The sequence below is a fragment of the Heterodontus francisci genome, chromosome 14 (assembly GCF_036365525.1).
Source record: "Heterodontus francisci isolate sHetFra1 chromosome 14, sHetFra1.hap1, whole genome shotgun sequence".
In the NCBI taxonomy this organism is placed as follows: Eukaryota; Metazoa; Chordata; class Chondrichthyes; order Heterodontiformes; family Heterodontidae; genus Heterodontus; species Heterodontus francisci.
In genome coordinates, this window is record NC_090384.1 from 82400772 (window position 1) to 82421232 (window position 20461).

The 20461-nt window shown below is 42.6% G+C and overlaps 1 protein-coding gene across 1 annotated transcript in view; it reads right to left on the reverse strand.

The window, feature by feature from the left end:
* Positions 1 to 20461, reverse strand: part of lgr4 (leucine-rich repeat containing G protein-coupled receptor 4) — a 183217-nt gene that overhangs the window by 109732 nt on the left and 53024 nt on the right. Inside the window, exon 2 of the mRNA XM_068046475.1 lies at positions 13926 to 13997. Within this exon, the coding sequence (XP_067902576.1) occupies positions 13926 to 13997 (72 nt within the window). The remainder of the gene's footprint in view (positions 1 to 13925; positions 13998 to 20461) is intronic.

Genomic DNA, 20461 nt, shown 5'->3' on the forward strand with positions numbered 1-20461 from the left:
TTCAGCATTTATGCTCCCCTCATAATTTCCATACCCAGATGTGGCCCTCCAGCCAAAGGTCTGCCCACCCTGCCCATCTGTATGAATGCATGCGATTATTTTTGTTGTAAAGCAGGTTACTGTTTGAAACCTAGCTTACCTCTGCTGAGCTGGCCCTGGAACTTTTAAAACAATCAACTGTTGGCTACAAATTCTCAGTGACTGACATTGACTGTAGGTTGGCCGCAATATCATTCTGAAATACAAGACCACAAATTCCCAGAGAACTACAGACAATAATGACCCTGTCTCCTCATCAAGAGGTCTCAAACAGCTGTCAATTAAAGCCACTACCCCAGGTTGTAGCCTGTTCTTCGACCCTTGCCCAGGTGGCTTGAGACCACCCCCAAATACACAAGACTAAAGAGCCATTCATCAATGCTGAATGCAGTCAATCTCTCTGGCAATGAGATGAGATGCTTGTTATTGAATACAATATAGTTTCAACCAATGCACACCTTGAAATATGAACTAATCTTAGCCTCATCAATAAACAAAGACCACCTGGTCTGGAACTGAACTAATTAGTTTTAAACTGCCTTAGGATGTTCCAAGGTTGCAAAAGGTGCTATATAAATGCAAATGTCTTTGATTCAAAAACAGAAAATGCTGGAAATACTCAGCAGCTCAGGCAGCACCTGTGGAGAGAAAAGCAAAGTTAATGTTTCAGGTCCATGTTACCTTTCATTAGAACTGGCAAAAGTTAAGATGTAATAGGTATTGAGCAAGTGAAAGGGAGGAGGGGGAAGAACAACAAAAGCGAAGGTCTGTGATAGGGCGGAAGGTAGGACAGATTGAAATGACAAAAGGTTTCATGGTATAAAGCCAATGGGACAAGTAAAGAAACAAAAGATGCATCTGGATGAGGTGTAATTGGCAATAGCAACCATCCAAACAAAAAGTGATGGGATTAAGAACGAAACGGGGGGGTGGGGAGATGGGGGGAAAAAAAACAGCAAACAAAACACGGAAAGAAAGAAATGGGGGTACAGGTAATGATCTAAAATTATTGAACTCAATGTTGAGCTGTAAAGTGCCCAGTTGAAAGATGAGGTGCTGTTCCTTGAGCTCGACTGGAACACTGTAGCAGGCCAAGGACAGAAAGATCAGAGTGGGAGCACAGTGGAGAATTGAAATGACAAGCGACAGGAAGCTTGGAGTCGCGCTTGCAGACTGAACGTCTTTTTGATATGTTTCCTTTTGAAAAATCCTGAGGCATTGGGGTGTTAACTCCTTACAGGCTATTTCTAGAAAAGTAGAATGCAAGTAAAATTCTAAATAGGCAAAGAAAAATATTTTTGGCCCAATACCTCCTGTCAAACTTCAACACAGGGTTACTGCAGTTCGCTAGCTGATTAGCAACGAACTTGCTTTTAGTCTTATATAAAAGCAAAATACTGCGGATGCTGGAAATCTGAAACAAAAACAAGAAATGCTGGATTCACTCAGCAGGTCTGGCAGCATCTGTGGAAAGAGAAGCAGAGTTAACGTTTCGGGTCAGTGACCCTTCTTCGGAACTGGGTTCCCAGTTCCGAAGAAGGGTCAAGGGTCACTGACCCGAAACGTTAACTCTGCTTCTCTTTCCACAGATGCTGCCAGACCTGCTGAGTGAATCCAGCATTTCTTGTTTTTGTTGCTTTTAGTCTTGTCAAGCTTAAAAATACAGCAGTTTCTAACTGCAAGCTGATCCTGACATCGCCAATCCTCTGTGTAAGCTTGCTCTCCCTTGCATTTTTTTTGTAACTTAGTCCTTCATGTTTGCAGTTCTTTACTATCCCACTAACTTAGTGCCTCTTGGTCCTGTAGCAAATTCATGGCAACACTGAAAACACTGAAACATGCTAATGACATGAACGTCTTTCACATAATACTTGGAGAGATTCAGATAGTTTGTTTTTTATGAGAACCACTTTTAAGTAAATTATAGTACACGAGGCAGGAGTTAATATTTTAACAAATTGTAAAGAAAACACAGGAACATGAAACTATTGAAGTTGATACTAAAATAAAAACTGAAATGATTCGAGCAAACCTTTCAAATTTAAATAACAAGATCCCTTTGATAATGTTGCATGCAATTTCAGGTCTGTGGATGCCAAACTAGAAATCTTTTATGCTATATATGCTTTTGCAAATTACATTTTTATTTCAAGTCACAAAGCACTGGGCCAGTAAATGGCAAAAATTGCAAATATTTGGCATTAATTAGCAGACTTTCTAATTAACAAGAGCGCTTAGTTAGAGGTTTTTTTAAAAAAAATTAGTTCATGGGATTTGAGCGTTGCTGGCATTGCCAGCATTTATTGTACAACCCGAATTGCCCTCGAGAAGGTGGTGTTGAGCTACCTTCTTGGACCGCCGCAGTCCTTGTGATGAAGTGCACAAGCGTTAAGTTATGACATTTTTACAATGCAGATGGAAAAGCTATAGTTAAATCCCAAAAAGTTGTCTTTTTCTTATTACAATAGAAATTGAGATCAACCTTCAGAGTTCAACACTATGTTTGAAATGGTTATTTTTCTATGAAATCCATTCTTCTTTCAGTAAAGTGAAATTGGAAAGGAGGGCATTTTAAGAATGCATAAAACACAACACCTGTATAGCAGACGCATTTAATTTTTTTCCTTTTGAAAATATAATCCGCCAGATTTAGTGTGATCCAAAGGATCAAATAGGTAAAATATGTATCAGCCAGTTTCATTAAGGAAAAGATCTCTAATTTTGTTACACTGTCAAACTAAGTCTTTGCTGATTTCAGGATTACACAGTTGCAAAATTCAATAATTATAGGACCCTTTTGGTCATCTGATTTTATTTGCAAAACAAATAATGTTTTAACATGCAAGGAGTAACAACTAATAGGATGGCAAGTTTTGAGGATCGAATATGTATAAGGGAGGAGGAAAGGAAAGACAATGAATCACAATCTACTGATTACCAATACACAAGCAAATATTAAAATAGTTTATTTTCAGGTTTTATTTTTTTCCTGAATTTGGGTTAAAATCAAAATGGAGCTAGCAAATACATACTTGTTCCAGATGAAAACTATGCTTGTAACAAATAAAATACTTGTAATTGGATAAAAAAAAATGCTAACAACAATCTTCAGAAAGCACAATACGAAATGAATTGAGAGTCATCATTATTGGCACCACTGGCTGCCCCCCCAGCTGTCTGTGGTATGGAGAGTAAAGGGTCCTGTATCAATGTTCCCTGTTGGTACTGCAAAATGAAGCACACCCTGCACCAAGAAAGCAGTCACCTACATTAAAATAATTGGCATTTTCAGATTTTGGATGCTAATTTTGGAGTTAATTGGCCTCTACACCTGAAAAATTATCAGATTTAACCCTACAAATCAAAAAGCTTAACATTACAGTGTAATCTGTTAAATTTAACTAAAAGCCTTCCTCTCTCATTTGTCAAGTTAACAAAGATTGAAGCCATAATGAATTTTTACTAAGTCATTCAGAGCAGATATGTTGTGAATTGTTAATGCAGATTGAACTATGAATTTTAAGTATAGAATCAGTACTTTGCACGTTTCAAACTTTTCCACAAGATACTAATCACACTAGAAAATGTATAAATATATTGCAATTTGCAATCATAAACTTAAAGCATTTAGAATCAAATCAAACAAATGCCCAGTAAATGCCTTGATGAGACATAAGAACATTTAGGTACCTCAAGGCAACTCCTGTTTATTCAGCCTATTGCACCCAACCAACACTAGACTCTACTCCATTATACATCAGTTTTCCACATTCTGGCAACCTTCCAGAAGACAGGATACAACTAGCTGAATGTGGGAGGCTCTTGCAGAGCAGTTCGCCAGAATCTATTTATCATCATTCATCAAGGCCCAAGGGACTGTATGCTTTTTCAGTGGGGATTCAGTAAGGTTTTCATCATGACAAGAGTAAGTGATTAATTCACTATTGGCAGCATTAGCAAGTAAACCAACAAGGCTGGCAAAGAGTTGACAATACAAAACAATTACATAATCCATCAACTGTCAAAGCAAGCCGTCATACAGGCACCATTTAACCTTCTCCATACAATATGACCACACCCATATCATTTCATGATACTTTAATCATACAGCATACAAGTACTTCTCCAACACTAACTAGAAACTATAAAAAGTAGCACTAAGAGCAGACTTAACCTCATTATACTGGGCTACTGAATAAATACTGACCAAAAAAAAGTTACCCTCCATTAGGTCTTCTTGGCACCAATAGCTGAGAGATAGGCAGAGAAACTTTCAGTCCTAAAACAGTTGCTAAACTGCCTAAGAGTCAGTGTTCATTTGCTCGCCAGATTTCCATTTATGTATGTGGGGAACCACATGGGATCCAATTAGGCCAAAACTAGTTGTCACACCCTGCAAACTTCTCAACCCAACCAGAATTGGGAAACCACCCACCTGGGGAATCAGACACAATCCTGCATTTTGTCACTCAATGGTACCACACATTTGCACTCTACCTTATAAAATTTCTTACTTATGGACTTGCATCACTACTGGTAGAAAAATGGTATTTTAACAATTTTGCAACTATTGTCTAAATTTACATAACCAGAACGGAGACACAAAACAGTAACTATTAGGTACAAGTTGGAAAATTGAAAAGCCACTTAAAAGAGTAAACTTGACTACAATTCAGAGACAGATAACAAACTGAATTGCAACAAATTTCTTCTAAAATGTATGTTTGAAGAACAAAAACAATTGCAGCTTCTACACTCGTGTGTTTGATAGCTTTTCACATATGCTTAAATCCAGGCTAAACGAATTTGTCAATTTACTACATAATAAAACATCCCAAGGCACTTCATAGCAGCATTATAAAACAAAATATGACACCAAGCTGCATAAGGAGATGTGTCAGATGACAAAGTTTGGTCAAAGAGGTAGGTTTCCAGGAATGTTTTAAAAGGAGAAAAGCACGAGAGAGGCAGAGTGGTTTAAGGAGAGTATTCCAGAGCTTAGAGCCTAGACAACTGAAAGCACAGCCACCAATGGTGGGTGACTAAAATCAGGGATGCTCAAGAGTCCAGAATTAGAGGGGTGCAAGTATCTCGAAGGATTGTGGGGCTGGAGGAGATTACAGAGACAGGGAGGGACGAGGCCATCGACGGATTAGAAAACAGGATGAGAATTCTAAAATTCAAGATGCTGTTTGACCGGGAACCAATGTAGGTCAGCGAGCACAGGGGTGATAGGTGAACAGGATTTTACAAAATTTAGTTAGTGGCCTAGCTTATTTAAAAATCAGTTTCTCCTGGGAGACTGAAAGGAAGACTACAGAATAATGGGGGTAGGTGTGCAAACCCAAAGGGAGCAGTAATGGGACGAGTAAACAAAAGATGCATCTAGAGGAGGTGTGAATAGCAGGATAGCAGCTGTCCAAACGCAAAGTAATTGAGAAACAAAAATGAACCAATTTTGCACCATAAACCTCTTGTCATTCGATTTCTCTTGACCTCCAGCCTATCAGAGACCTTCCCTTTTGTTGTTCTTCTCAACCTCCCCCCTTTCACTTGCTCAAAACCTATTACATTTCTAACTTTTATCAGTTCTGAAGAAAGGTGATAGACCTAAAACATTAACTGTTTCTTTCCACAGATGCTGTCAAACCTGAGTATTTCTATCATTTTCAGTTTTTAATTACAGAATAATGTAGTGCCATTGGGAAAATGGGCCCGTAGCCGCAGCCTTGTAAGCTATGGTGTTTCAAGTGCTCACCTAAATACTTCTTCAATGTTGTGAGGGTTCCTGCCTTAACCACCTCTTCAGGCAGTGTGTTCCAGATTCCAACCACCCTCTCGGTGAAAACTTTTTTCCTCAAATCCCCTATAAACCTCCTGTCCCTTACCTTAAATCAATGCCCCCTAGTTACTGATCCCTCCGCTAAGGGAAAACGTTTCTTCCCATTTATCCTATCAATGCCCCTCATAATTTTGTATAACTCAATCAGGTCCCCCCTCAGCCTTCTCTGCTCTAAGGAAAACAACCCTAGCCTATCCAGTCTCTCTTCATAGCTGAAATGCTCCAGCCCAGGCAACATCCTGGTGAATCTCCTCTGCACCCTCTCCAGTGCAATCACATCCTTCCAATAGTGCAGTAACCAGAACTGTACACAGTACTCCAGCTGTGGCCTAACTAGCATTTTATACAGCTCCATCATAACCTCCCAGCTCTTATATTCTATGCCGCGGCTAATAAGGACAAGTATCCCATATGCCTTCCTAACTACCTTATCTATCTGTGCTGCTGCCTTCAGTGATCTATGGACAATTACACCAAGGTCCCACAGACCTTCTGTACTTCCTAGGGTCCTACCATCCATTGTATACTCCCTTATTAGTCCTCCCAAAATGCATCACCTCACACTTCTCAGGATTAAATTCCTTTTGCCACTGCTCTGCCCATCTTACCAGCCCATCTATATCATCCTGTAATCCAAGGCTTTCCTCCTCACTATTTACGACACCATCAATTTTCATATCATCTGCAAACTTACTGATCATAACTCCTATATTCAAGTCTAAATCATGAATGTACACGACAAACAGCAAAGGTCCCAGCACCGATCCCTGTGGTACACCACTGGTCACAGGCTTCCATTCACAAAAACAACCCTCGATCATCACCCTCTGCCTCCTGCCACTAAGCCAATCTTGGATCCAATTTGCCAAATTGCCCTGGATCCCACGGGCTCTTACCTTCTTAACCAATCTCCCATGTGGGACTTTAGTCCATGTAGACTACATCAACTGCCTTACCCTCGTCTACACATCTAGTCACCTCCTCAAAAAGTTCAATCCAGTTTGTTAGACATGATCTCCCCCTGACAAAGCCATGCTGCCTATCCTTGATTAATCCCTGCCTCTCCATGTGGAGATTAATCCTGTCCCTCAGAATTTTTTCCAATAGTTTCCCAACCACTGATGTTAGACTCACCAGCCTGTAATTACCTGGTTTATCCCTGATACCCTTCTTGAATAATGGTACCACATTCGCTGTCCTCCAGTCCTCTGGCACCTCTCCTGTGGCCAGAGAGGATTTGAAAATTTGTGTCAAAGCCCCTGCTATCACCTTCTTTGCCTCGCATAACAGCCTGGAATACATCTCATCTGGGCCTGGGGATTTATCCACTTTTAAGCTTGCTAAAACAGCTAATACCTCCTCCCTTTCAATGCTAATTTGTTCAAGTATATCACAATCCCCCTCCCTGATCTCTACACCTACATCATCCTTCATTGTGGACACAGATGAAAAATAATCATTTAAAACCTCATCTATGTCTTCCGGCTCCACACACAGATTGCCACTTTGGTCCCCAATGGGCCCTACTCTTTCCCTGGTTATCCTCTTGCCCTTAATATACTTATAAAACGCCTTGGAATTTTCCTTTATCTTGCCCGCCAGTGTTTTTTCACCTCCCCTCTTCGCTCTCCTAATTACTTTAAGTACCCCCTTACACTTTCTACACTCCTCTAGGGTCTCTGCTGATTTCAGCACTTTTAATCTGCCATAAGCCTCCTTTCTTTTCCTTATCCAATCCTCTACATCCCTTAACATCCAGGGTTCCCTGGACTCGTTGGTCCTACCCTTCACCTTTACAGGAACATGTTGGCCCTGAACTCTATTTCCTTTTTGAATGACTCCCACTGGTCTGATGTAGACTTTCCTACAAGTAGCTGCTCCCTGTCCACTTTGGCCAGATCCGGTTTTATAATATTGAAATCGGCCTTCCCCCAATTCAGTACTTTTATTTCCGGTCCCTCTTTGTCCTTTTCCAAAACTACCTTAAATCTTAGCGTCATGGTCACTATCCCCGAAATGCTCCCCCACTGACACTTCTACCAATTGTCTGGCTTCATTCCCCAGGATTAGGTCCAGTACTGCCCCTTCTCTTGTAGGACCTTCTACGTGGTGGCTCAAAAATCTCTCTTGTATGCATTTTTAAGAATTCCGCCCCCTTTAAGCCTTTTGCACGAAGGCTACCCCAGTTGATATTGGGGAAGTTGAAATCCCCTACTCTCATTACACTATTATTTTTACACCTTTGAGATTTGCCTGCATATCTGCTCCTGTACCTCTCCCTGGAGGCCTGCAGTACACTCCCAGTCAAATGATTGCCCCCTTTTTATTTTTAAGTTCTACCCATATAGCCTCATTTGAGGAACCTTGTAAGATAGCATCCCTCCTTAATGCAGTAATTGACTCCGAGCAACAGTGTAATGCCACCTCCTCTTTTACACCCTCCCCTGTCACACCTGAAGATTCTCTTCCCTGGAATATTGAGCTGTCAGTCCTGCCCTTCCCTCAACCATGTCTCTCTGATAGCAATAATATCACATTCCCATGTGTTAATCAACGCCCTCAATTCATCTGCCTTACTAGTAAGACTCCTGGTGTTAAAATAGATGCAATCCAGCCTTGCATTATTCGCTTGTGTCCTAACAGGTCTATATTTGCTCTGCCTTCCAGACTGACTCAGTTTCTCTTCTATATTTGACTGTGCATCACCCTCTACTGCACCTCCACTCTGTATCCCATCCCCCTGCTAAATTAGTTTAAGCACCCCCCCCCCACCCCCCAACAGCACTAGCAAACCTCCCAGCAAAGGATGTTGGTTCCGTTCCAGTTCAGGTGCAACCCGTCCAACTTGAACAGATCCCATCTTCGCCATAAACAGACCCAATGATCCAGGAAACTAAAGCCCTCCCTCTTGCACCATGTCTTCAGCCACAGATTCATCTGCTCTATTCTCCTATTCTATACTCACTAGCACATGTCACCGGGAGTAATCCAGAGATTACAACCTTTGAGATCCTGCTTTTTAATCTGCTACCTAGCTCCCTAAATTCTTGTTGCAGGACCTCATCCCTGTTTCTACCTATGTCATTGGTACTAATGTGTACCACGACCTCTGACCCTTCAGAATGTCCTGCAGCTGGAGGTGCCAGAGGATTGGAGTGGCAAATAGAAAAAAAAATAGGAGGAGTAGGCCATTCGGCCCTTCGAGCCTGCTCTATCATTCAATACGATCATGGCTGATCATCCAAACTCAGTAACCTGTTCCCACTTTCTCTCCGTATCCCTTGATCTCATTCGCCCTAAGAACTATTTCTAACTCTTTCTTGAATATATTTAATGATATGGCCTCAACTGCTTTCCGTGGTAGAGAATTCCACAGGTTCTTCTAGAAGAAAATGTGATATCCTTGTTCAAGAAAGGGTATAAGGACATTCCTAATAACTACTAGCCAGTCAGTTTAACATCTGTGGAGGGTAAGGCTTTAGAAACAATAATGGGGGGTGGGGGGGGGGGGGGGGGAAATCAACAGGCACTTGGCAAGTTTTGAGTTAATTAAGGAGAGCCAGCACAAATTTGTAAACGGCAGATTGTGCTCGACTGATCCAATGGATTTCTTTTTGATGAAGTAACAGAGCAAGAGAAAGTTGATGAAAGGAAAGCAATGGATGTTGTCTATATGGATTCAGAAACCGATTTACAAAGTACCACATAAAAGGCTCGGTGACAAAATTGAGGCTCATGGGATAGGAAGGTCAACGTCAGCTTTGATTAAAAAAAGCCTAAAAGACAAAAAACAGCGAGTTGAGCTAAATGGTTGTTTTTCAAAACGGAGGATGGTAGGCAGTGGTATACCCAAGGTTCAGTGCTAGGCCCATTGTTTTTATTGATATACATAAATGACTTGGATATTGGAATAGAGTAAAATTTCAAAATTTTCCAATGATACCAAACTTGAAGGTGGGGAGGCAGTGGCATAGTGGTAATGTCACTGAAATAGCAATCCTGAAGTCTAGGATAAAGCCCTGAGTGCATGGGCTCAAATCCCATCATGTAAGCTGGTGGAATTTAAATTCAATTAATATATTCAATTAGTGAATAAAATCTGGAATTGGAAGCTAGACATCAGTGATGCCATGAAATTATCAATTGTCGTAAAAACTCATCTGGTTCACTAATGTCCTTTAGGGAAGGAAATCTGCTGCCTTTACCTGGTCTGGCCTACGTGACTCCAGACCCACAAGCAATGTGGTTGACTCATAAATACCCTCTGAAATGGCCTAGCAAGTCACTCAGGTGTCAAGGGCAATCAGAGATGGGCAACAAATGCTGACTTCGCCAGTGACGCCCACATCCCATAATAAAATACAGTGAGGATGATATCAATCAACTGCAACAGACATAGATAGACGAGCAGAATGAGCAAACAAATGGCAGATGGAATTTAATAGAGAAATATGAGGTGATGCACTTTGGCAGAAGGGATAGGGAGGGGCAATATAGACTAAATGGTACAGTTCTAAACAGTGTACAGAGACAGAGGGACCTGGGGGTTCATAGATCTGAGAAGGCAGCAGGACCTATTGAGAGAGTAGTTGGCAAAGCATGTGGGATCTTGGGCTTCATAGATAGAGGTATTGAGTACAAAAGCAGGAAAGTTATGCTGAACCTTTATAAAGCACTGATTAGGCCACAACTGGAGTACTGCATCCAGCTCTGGAGATGGTGAGGGAAGGAGAGATTGTGGGTTGGGTGGGGACAGACAGGAGTGGTTAAAGTTGGAGGCGAGAGGGGCGATAGGGGTCTGCAGCTGAAGAGATCAGAAGCTAGAGGGAATTTTGGAAAGGTGTCTGATCGTTGGGGGCGGGGGTGCGGAGGTGGTGTGGTGTGCGGGTGAAGCAGGTAAGCAGAAAGGCACCACTTATATCTTGGATCCAGCAGTCCTCGCCTTCCATTAGCTGCTGGGTTGGCCAAGCCCTGGAAAACCTGGCCTGCCAGGGTTAGATTTGAAATAGTGGTTAATTCTGAGGCACTGTGCTTCATTAAAATATTTAAATGACCAACCAATCTCCTCTAAGCAGGTTGGTTGCCTGCCAGTCCTCTGCCTGTCTCACCTCCGTTAAAACCATGGGTGGATAGAATTGAGTATTTTAAATTACACCCAATCCAAACCCACCTCTTTTTGGGGGTTAAAATTCCCCCCAGTGACAGCGAGATCGCTTATGACTCCATTGATAAATGCACTAGATAGTACCATATCAAACAGTGAGGCTTCAAGTGCAATTCCTGGTCTGTGCTGAGTTAGTTACTCTCTCCAAAGGTTTACAAGCAGCCTCAGAACCCCAATCTGGATGGGAGAGGAAAAGAAGAGGTGGGAAAAAGTATCAACCAAGGCTTCCAGGCACCTCTGATCATTATTAGTCACGAGTGGAAGACAGAGGTGTAATGTCAGCATTATTTTCAAACAGATGCAAGCAAGCAGCCACTTTTACACCGTCTTTTCTTCATGTCCTGAAGGCATTGTTTTCAGTCCCCACTCCAAACTCCATTACCTAGCTACCAACTCCAACCCTCTCCCTGGCAACTGTCCACAACCTTGGTGTCATATTTGACCCCAAACAGAGCTTCCGACCACATATTCACTCAAATCACTAAAACCGCCTATTTCCACCTCTGTAACATCGCCCAACTTTGCACCCGCCTCAGCTCATCTACTGCTGAAACTGTCATTCATGCCTTCGTTACCCCTAGACCTGACCATTGCAATGCACTCCTGGCTGGTCTCCCACATTCTACCCTCCATAAACTTGATGTCATCCAAAATTCTGCTGCCCATGTTTTAACGCGCACCAGGTCCCATTCACCTACCAACCCTGTGGTCACTGACCTATATTGGCTTCCAGTCAAGCAACATCTTGATTTAAAAATTCACATCCTCATTTTCAAATTGCTCCATGGCCTCACCCCTCCTTATCTCTGTCATATCTTCCAGCTCCACAACCCTATGTGATATCTGTGCTCCTCTAATTCTGGACTCTTAAACGTCTCTGATTTTAATCTCTGAGCCATCGGTTGTCTAGGTGCTAAGTTTTGGAACTCCTTCCCTTGACCTCTCCATCTGTCTACCTCACTTTCCTTGCTTTAGATTAGATTAGATTAGAGATACAGCACTGAAACAGGCCCTTCGGCCCACCGAGTCTGTGCCGACCATCAACCACCCATTTATTCTAATCCTACACTAATCCCATATTCCTACCAAACATCCCCACCTGTCCCTATATTTCCCTACCACCTACCTATACTAGTGACAATTTATAATGGCCAATTTACCTATCAACCTAAAAACCTACCTCTTTGACCAAGCCTTTGGTCATGTGACCCAATATCTCCTTATATAGCTTGGGGTCATATTTTGTTTTTCTCCTTTGAAGCGCCTTGGGACATATCACGTTAAAGGTGCTATATAAATACAAGTTGTTGGTGTTGTAATGTTAAGCAATGGAAAGCACAATGCGTGTACAGAAGCGGCACATTATCTGAAGTTGCTCAGATACTTATAAATGATTGAAAAGAGCCAAACTAGTTCGATTATGCTCTTTTTAAAAGTACTTTTTTGTCAAAAAGTTTTTACCAGCTGAGTTTATGCAGCAGTCAGCTGACAATGTTGTACAGCCATCTCCTCTAGGTGGTCTCACACCCAATCTACCAATTCCCTTGCGTCCACTAATACTGTATTGTCAGCATTACATTGGTATTCACTAGTACACTGCACCAACACTAAACCAACAATTTTAAAATGGCACAAAGTACTACTGTGACCCAGTTAGGAAGCCAGTACGTAAACCATGGAGTGCAACTGTTTGCCAATTTCAAGAAAAAAAACTGAAACTAATAAAACAATAGATTCTGAAGCACAAAAGCATCTGAATCTAAATTAAACACATTGCATTTTAAGTTAATAAAATAAATTCAGCTTTTAACATTAATACATTCTGTTTCTACCAGTGATTAAGTAGGTTGCTAAAAAAAAATCTAGATGCATGGCACCATTCAAATCAGCAAGCCAATGTCACAGAGAAAAACGCTTGCCAAGCAGACGTCGTGGGAGCAAACTCCAAGTATGAAGCAGTCGACCGCTTATTGTATAATGAATTCTCAGTCATTGTGATTCTGCGCCAATTTTTCACTGGAGAGTAAAGAAACAGTAGGACACAAAGAAAAGCAATAAAGTGTTCATAAGAGCTATCAATTTAACTCCACTTTAATATTTGAGTAATGTTTTTGACATACTGAAGCAGCCTGAGAAATCAGAGGGAAACTTTACTTGCATAATAAGAAGTTTCAAAATGCTGGCAAAAACATGTTTAGGTCTTAAATAACCAGCTCACTGCACAGAGCTTGCTTATATGCGTAATGTTTATTTAATGAGGTTAGATGAGCTTTCAGCTTGAAAAATTAAACCATGTCTGATTAACAAAGTTTTGATGATGTCGGGGAAATGCAGGAGGGTGGTTGGAGTGATGAGATTTTGAGGTGGACTAGAATTTCTTGGTGGGTTACTTTTGTAATTGCGAACTAGAAAGCAATTAATTCCTAATTTACAGCCCTGGTCACAAGTTACTAGGTTTACCTATTGTCTAAAGGTAGATGTTGATGCTGCATATATTTAATACACAAGTTTGAGCCATGTAAAACTTAACTTCAAAAACAGAAGGCAGCGTGTCAGTTTGAACAAAAAAATTCCCCTCATCTAAACATCAAATATACAGAGACATATTTCACATTGGCTTGGTTTATTTGGACTGTTTGCCCTTGGATTAAATCAGTGACCATCAGGAGGCAATTCGGCCCCTTGTCCCCTACTTTAAAATGCTGCTTATAATATTGACAATACCACCGGTTCTAGTGAAATGTTTAGCACTGCTGTGTTCAACAGTAGTTGTAATGATCTGTAGTGAAGGGTATAATTGTTAAGTCTCAAAACAAACAAACGAAATCACATGTCAAGTCAAACACAGCTTATATAATCTATACTTGTCAATATACTTACAATTCCTCAAGGTATGGGAGTTTTTGGAAGGAGTCAGGTTGCAGTTCAGTTATGTTATTCATGCTCGTATCCCTGGGGGAAGAAGTTTATAATAACCCATTATAAACACATGTCAACAAAAACATATCAGTAAAATTTTACATTTTCAACAAATGGAGTTATTTTTCCTCAGCATTTTTTTTAAACAAGCCCCTCTTTTCTTGACTCCTTGCTTGACTAAAGTCCACCAATACCAGGTACCTTGCAACATATTTCACATGATTATTGTTAGTATCAGACCATTCAATGGTGCAACATCCCAACTGACCCAAATCCTTCCAACACCCAATGACCAGGTGGGCGACTAGAGAGTGATCATGTGGCCAAATTCCCTCCAAAAACTAAGTACTGAAGTTATTTGTAGCACCTCTTCTGCTGCCCTAGCAGTGCTCAGTTAACTCATTGCAGACCAGGAACTGGGTTGTCTGTTTAGCATAGCTACTCAATAGACAGATTTGGAAAAGTCTGGAGTTAGCGTAACAAAAATCAAACTTCAGATGCTTTATGCCTCCAAAAAGGGAGCATTCTCAGAGCAGAAAGAGATTGCAGAGATAAAATGACCTGGTTTCTAGAAGCCTGTCTAATCAGAAAACCACAGTAAATACTGTAATTAACAATTATTCACGTTAGCCAGATCTGATTAACTTCGAAAACTCGCAAATATTCAACCAAGGCAAGGCTATCTCATTTCTCTTTGTGCATTTTATATAGAGGTAGTTTATAGCATAGGAGGCAATTCATCTAATTGTGCCTCTGCTGCCAATTTGTTCGTGCAATCCAAAACTAATCCTACTGCCATATAAAGACAAAGGAGAGAATTGGGACAGATAGGATAAACTAAAATCACCATTCACACACATGTTGCACCAAAAAATATGACATTTAATTAAAAATATTTTGCTACAAGTGATCGGAGTTAAAGTCACCTTCCGAGTTGACTTCCATGTCTGTGTCTACAAAACTACATTCTGCAAAAATAAAAACAAGAATGCTGGAACCACTCAGCAGGTCTGGCAGCATCTGTGGAAAGAGAAGCAGAGTTAACGTTTCGGGTCAGTGACCCTTCTACGGAACTGACAAATATTAGAAATGTCACAGGTTATAAGCAAGTGAGGTGGGGGTGGGGCAAAAGATAACAAAGGAGAAGGTGTAGATTGGACAAGGCCACATAGCTGACCAAAAGGTCATGGAGCAAAGGCAAACAATATGTTAATGGTGTGTTGAAAGACAAAGCATTAGTACAGATAAGGTGTTAACGGACTGAATATGGAACAGCAGCAAGTGCAAACATGAAAAAAACAGTGGTTAAGCAAACTGAACAAACTAAGATGAAATGAAATAAATGCAAAAAAAAATTGTAAAAAATGTAAAAAAGAAAAAATGACTAAAAATGAAAGTAAAATGGGGGGCTGCCATGCTCTGAAATTATTGAACTCAATGTTCAGTCCAGCAGACTGTAGTGTGCCTAATCGGTAAATGAGATGCTGTTCCTCAAGCTTGCGTTGATGTTCACTGGAACACTGCAGCAATCCCAGGACAGAGATGTGAGCATGAGAGCAGGGGGGAGTGTTGAAATGACAAGCAACCGGAAGCTCAGAGTCCTGCTTGCAGACTGAGCGGAGGTGTTCCACAAAGTAGTCACCCAGTCTGCGCTTGGTCTCCCCAATGTAGAGGAGACCACATTGTGCGCAGCGAATACTACAATGTATACTACATTGAAAGAAGTACAAGTAAATCGCTGCTTCACCTGAAAGGAGTGTTTGGGGCCTGGGATAGTGAGGAGAGAAGAGGTAAATGGGCAGGTATTACACCTCCTGCGATTGCAGGGGAAGGTGCCACGGGACGGGGATGAGGTGGTAGGGGTAATGGAGGAGTGGACCAGGGTGTCGCGGAGGGAACGATCCCTTCGGAATGCTGACAGGGGAAGGGAGGGGATGATGCATTTGGTAGTGGCATCACGCTGGAGGTGGCGGTAATGGCGGAGGATGATCCTTTGGATATGGAGGCCGATGGGGTGGAAAGTGAGGACAAGGGGAACCCTGTCACGGTTCCGGGAGGGAGGGGAAGGGTTGAGGGCAGAGGTGCGGGAAATGGGCCGGACACGGTTGAGGGCCCTGTTAACAACAGTGGGGGGGAATACTCGGTTGAGGAAAAAGGTCATATCAGAAGCACCGTCATGGAAGGTAGCATCATCAGAGCAGATGCGTCAGAGACGGAGAATCTGGGAGAATGGAATGGAGTCCTTACAGGAGGTAGGGTTTGAAAAAGTGTAGTCGAGGTAGCTGTGGGAGTCGGTGGGCTTATAATGGATATTAGTAGACAACCTATCCCCAGAAATGGAGACAGAGAAGTCGAGGAAGGGAAGGGATGTGTCAGAGATGGACCATGTAAAGGTGAGAGAAGGGTGGAAGTTGGAAGCAAATTTGATAAAGTTTTCCAGTTCGGGGCGGGAGCAGGAAACGGCACCAATACAGTCATCAATGTACCGGAAAAAGAGTAGGGGCAGGGGGCCTGAGTAGGACTGGAACGAAGAATGCTCGACATATCCCACAAAAAGACAGGCATAACTAGGACCCATTCCCCCCCACTGTTGTTGACAGGGCCCTCAACCGTGTCCGGCTCATTTCCAGCACCTCTGCCCTCAACCCTTCCCCCTCCCTCCCAGAACCGTGACAGGGTTCCCCTTGTCCTCACTTTCCACCCCATCAGCCTCCATATCCAAAGGATCATCCTCCGCCATCTCCAGCATGATGCCACTACCAAATGCATCATCCCCTCCCTTCCCCTGTCAGCATTCCGAAGGGATCGTTCCCTCCGCGACACCCTGGTCCACTCCTCCATTGCCCCCACCACCTCGTCCCCGTCCCATGGCACCTTCCCCTGCAATCACAGGAGGTGTAATACCTGCCCATTTACCTCTTCTCTCCTCACTATCCCAGGCCCCAAACACTCCTTTCAGGTGAAGCAGCGATTTACTTGTACTTCTTTCAATGTCGTATACATGGTAGTATTCGCTGCGCACAATGTCGTCTCCTCTACATTGGGGTGACCAAGCGCAGACTGGGTGACTGCTTGTGGAACACCTCCGCTCAGTCCGCAAGCAGGACTCTGAGCTTCCGGCTGCTTGTCATTTCAACACTCCCCCCTGCTCTCATGCTCACATCTCTGTCCTGGGATTGCTGCAGTGTTCCAGTGAACATCAACGCAAGCTCGAGGAACAGCATCTCATCGACTGATTAGGCACACTACAGCCTGCCGGACTGAACATTGAGTTCAACAATTTCAGAGCATGACAGCCCCCCATTTTACTTTCATTTTATAGTTATTTTTTCTTTTATTCTTTTTTACATTTTTTACAATCTTTTTTTTGCATTTATTTCATTTCATCTTAGTTTGTTCAGTTTGCTTAACCACTGTTTTTTTTCATGTTTGCACTTGCTGCTGTTCAATATTCAGTCCGTTAACACCTTATCTGCACTAATGCTTTGTCTTTCAACACACCATTAACATATTGTTTGCCTTTGCTCCATGACCTTTTGGTCAGCTATGTGGCCTTGTCCAATCTGCACCTTCTCCTTTGTTATCTTTTGCCCCACCCCCACCTCACTTGCTTATAACCTGTGACATTTCTAATATTTGTCAGTTCCGAAGAAGGATCACTGACCCGAAACGTTAACTCTGCTTCTCTTTCCACAGATGCTGCCAGACCTGCTGAGTGGTTCCAGCATTTCTTGTTTTTATTTCAGATTTCCAGCATCTGCAGTATTTTGCTTTTACATTCTGCCAAACGTGTCCAATCGGCTTTGTGAATGCTTACATTCATACATCATGGAATTCAACAGGTCAAAAATTACACTGCATGTATCATAAGGTGCCAATCTAGGATGCTACAAGAACATAAGAAATAGGAGCAGAAGTATACCATATGGCCCATTGAGCCTGCCCTGCTATTCAATACAATCATGGCTCATCTTAGGCTTCAACTCCACTTTCTATGTTGCTTCCCATATTCCTCAATTCACTGAGCGACCAAAAATCTGGGAGGTTTTTTCCGTTTCAAGGATGTGGGCATCACTGGAAAGGCCAGTATTTGTTGCCCATCCCTAATTGCCCTCGAGGTGGTGGTGGTCAGCTGCCTTCTTGAACCGCTGCAGTCCATCTGGTGCACGTATATGGTACACATTGCTGCCACTGTCGGTGGTGGAGGGAGCGAATGTTTAGTTTAGTTTTAGTTTAGAGATACAGCACTGAAACAGGCCCTTCGGCCCACCGAGTCTGTGCCGACCATCAACCACCCATTTATACTAATCCTACACTAATCCCATATTCCTACCACATCCCCACCTATCCCTATATTTCCCTACCACCTACCTATACTAGGGGCAATTTATAAAGGCCAATTAACCTATCAACCTGCAAGTCTTTGGCATGTGGGAGGAAACCGGAGCACCCGGAGGAAACCCACGCAGACACAGGGAGAACTTGCAAACTCCACACAGACAGTACCCAGAATTGAACCCGGGTCGCTGGAGCTGTGAGGCTGCAGTGCTAACCACTGCGCCACTGTGGTGGATGGGGATCAAGTGGGCTGCTTTGTCCTGGATGGTATTGAGCTTTCTGAGTGTTATTGGTGCAGCAATCATCCAGCCAAATGGAGATTATTCAATCATACTCCTGACTAGTGCCTTGTAGATGCTGAACAGATTTTGGGGAATTCAGGAGGTGGGTTACTCGCTGCAACATTCCCAGCCTCTGACCTGCTCTTGTAGCCACAGTATTTATGTGACTGCTCCAGTTCAATTTCTGGTCAATGGTAACCCCCAGGATGTTGACAGTGGATTCAACGATGGGAATGCCACTGAATGTCATGGGGAGACAGTTTGATTCTCTCTTATTGGAGATGGTCATTGCCTGGCACTTGTGCGACACGACTGTTAATTTCCCTTTATCATCCAAAGCCTGAAATATTGTCCAGGGTCTTGCTGCATAGGGACATGGACTGCTTCAGTATCTGGGGAGTTGTCAATGGTACTGAATATCGTACAATCAGTGAACATCCCCACTTCTGACCTTATGATGATGGGAAGGTCATTGATGAAGCAGCTGAAGATGGTTGGGCCTAGAACACTACCCTGAGGAACTCCTGCAGCAATGACCTGAGGCTAAGATGATTGGCCTCCAACAACCTTTGTGCTAGGTATGACTCCAACCAGTGGAGAGCTTTTCCCCAATTCCCATTGACTAAAATTTGGCTAAGGCTCCTTGATGCCACACTTTGTCAAATGCTGCCTTGATATCAAGAGCAATCACTCTCACCTCACCTCTGGAATTCAGCTCTTTGGTCCACGTTTGGAGATCAGTAGCCGAGTGGCCCTGGTGGAACCTAAACTGTGCATCAGTGAGAAGGTTGTTGCTGTTTAATTGGTGCTTGATGGAATATGTCGTCGACAGTGCCATAACTTTGCTGATGATTGAGAGTAGACTGATGGGGCAGTAAATGGATTTGTCCTGCTTTTTGCAGACAGGACATACCCCAGGGGAATTTTCCGCATTGTCGGGTAGGTGCCAGTGTTATAGCTGTACTGGAACAGCATGGCAAGGGGCGCAACCAGTTATGCAGCACAAGTCTTCAGTTGTGCAGTCAGGATATTGTCAGGACTCATAGCCTTTGAAGTATTCAGTACCTTCAGCCTCATGTGGAGTGAATCAAATTGGCTGGAGACTGAGCCTTAAATATATTCAATGATGGAGCATCCACAACCCTCTGGAGTAGGGAATTCCAAAGATTCACAACCCTTTGAGTTAAGAAATTGCTCCTCATCACAGTCTTAAATGACTGGTCCCTTAAGCTGAGACTGTGCCCAGTGTTCTAGATTTCCCAGCCAGGGGAAACACCTCTCAGTGTCTACCCTGTCAAGCCCCTTCAGAATTCTGTATGTTTCAATGAGATCACCTAAACTCCAGAGAGTATACAGTCAATTTACGCAGCCTATAAAATAACCCTCTCATTCCAGGGACCAATCTAGTGAACCTCTGCTGTACTGCCTCCAATGCAAGTATATCCTTCCTTAAATGTGGAGACCAAAACTGCACACAGTACTCCAGGTGTGGTCTCACCAAACCCCTGTACAACTGTAGAAAGACCCCTTCATTCTTGCACTCCAATCCCCTTGCAATAAAGGCCAACAAGTCATTTGCCTTACTAATTACTTGCTATACCTCCATGCTAACTTTGTGTTCCTTGTGCAAGTCCCTCTGAGCTTTTTTTTTGTATTTTTATTTCTAAAATATACTTTATTCGTAAAAAACTGTAAAAAAAAAACGCATTACAAAACAGTTCAAAAACAGCACCAAGTCAGCAATACAAACAGTGCAAAGGAGATCAGTTTCCTTCAATACAGGAGTGAGTTGCCTCACAACCCTTCCATTTCATTTTACCTGCCATGTACTTTTTGCAGCAAACAAATATTTTCTGGATACAGCCAGAGGGGTTTTCC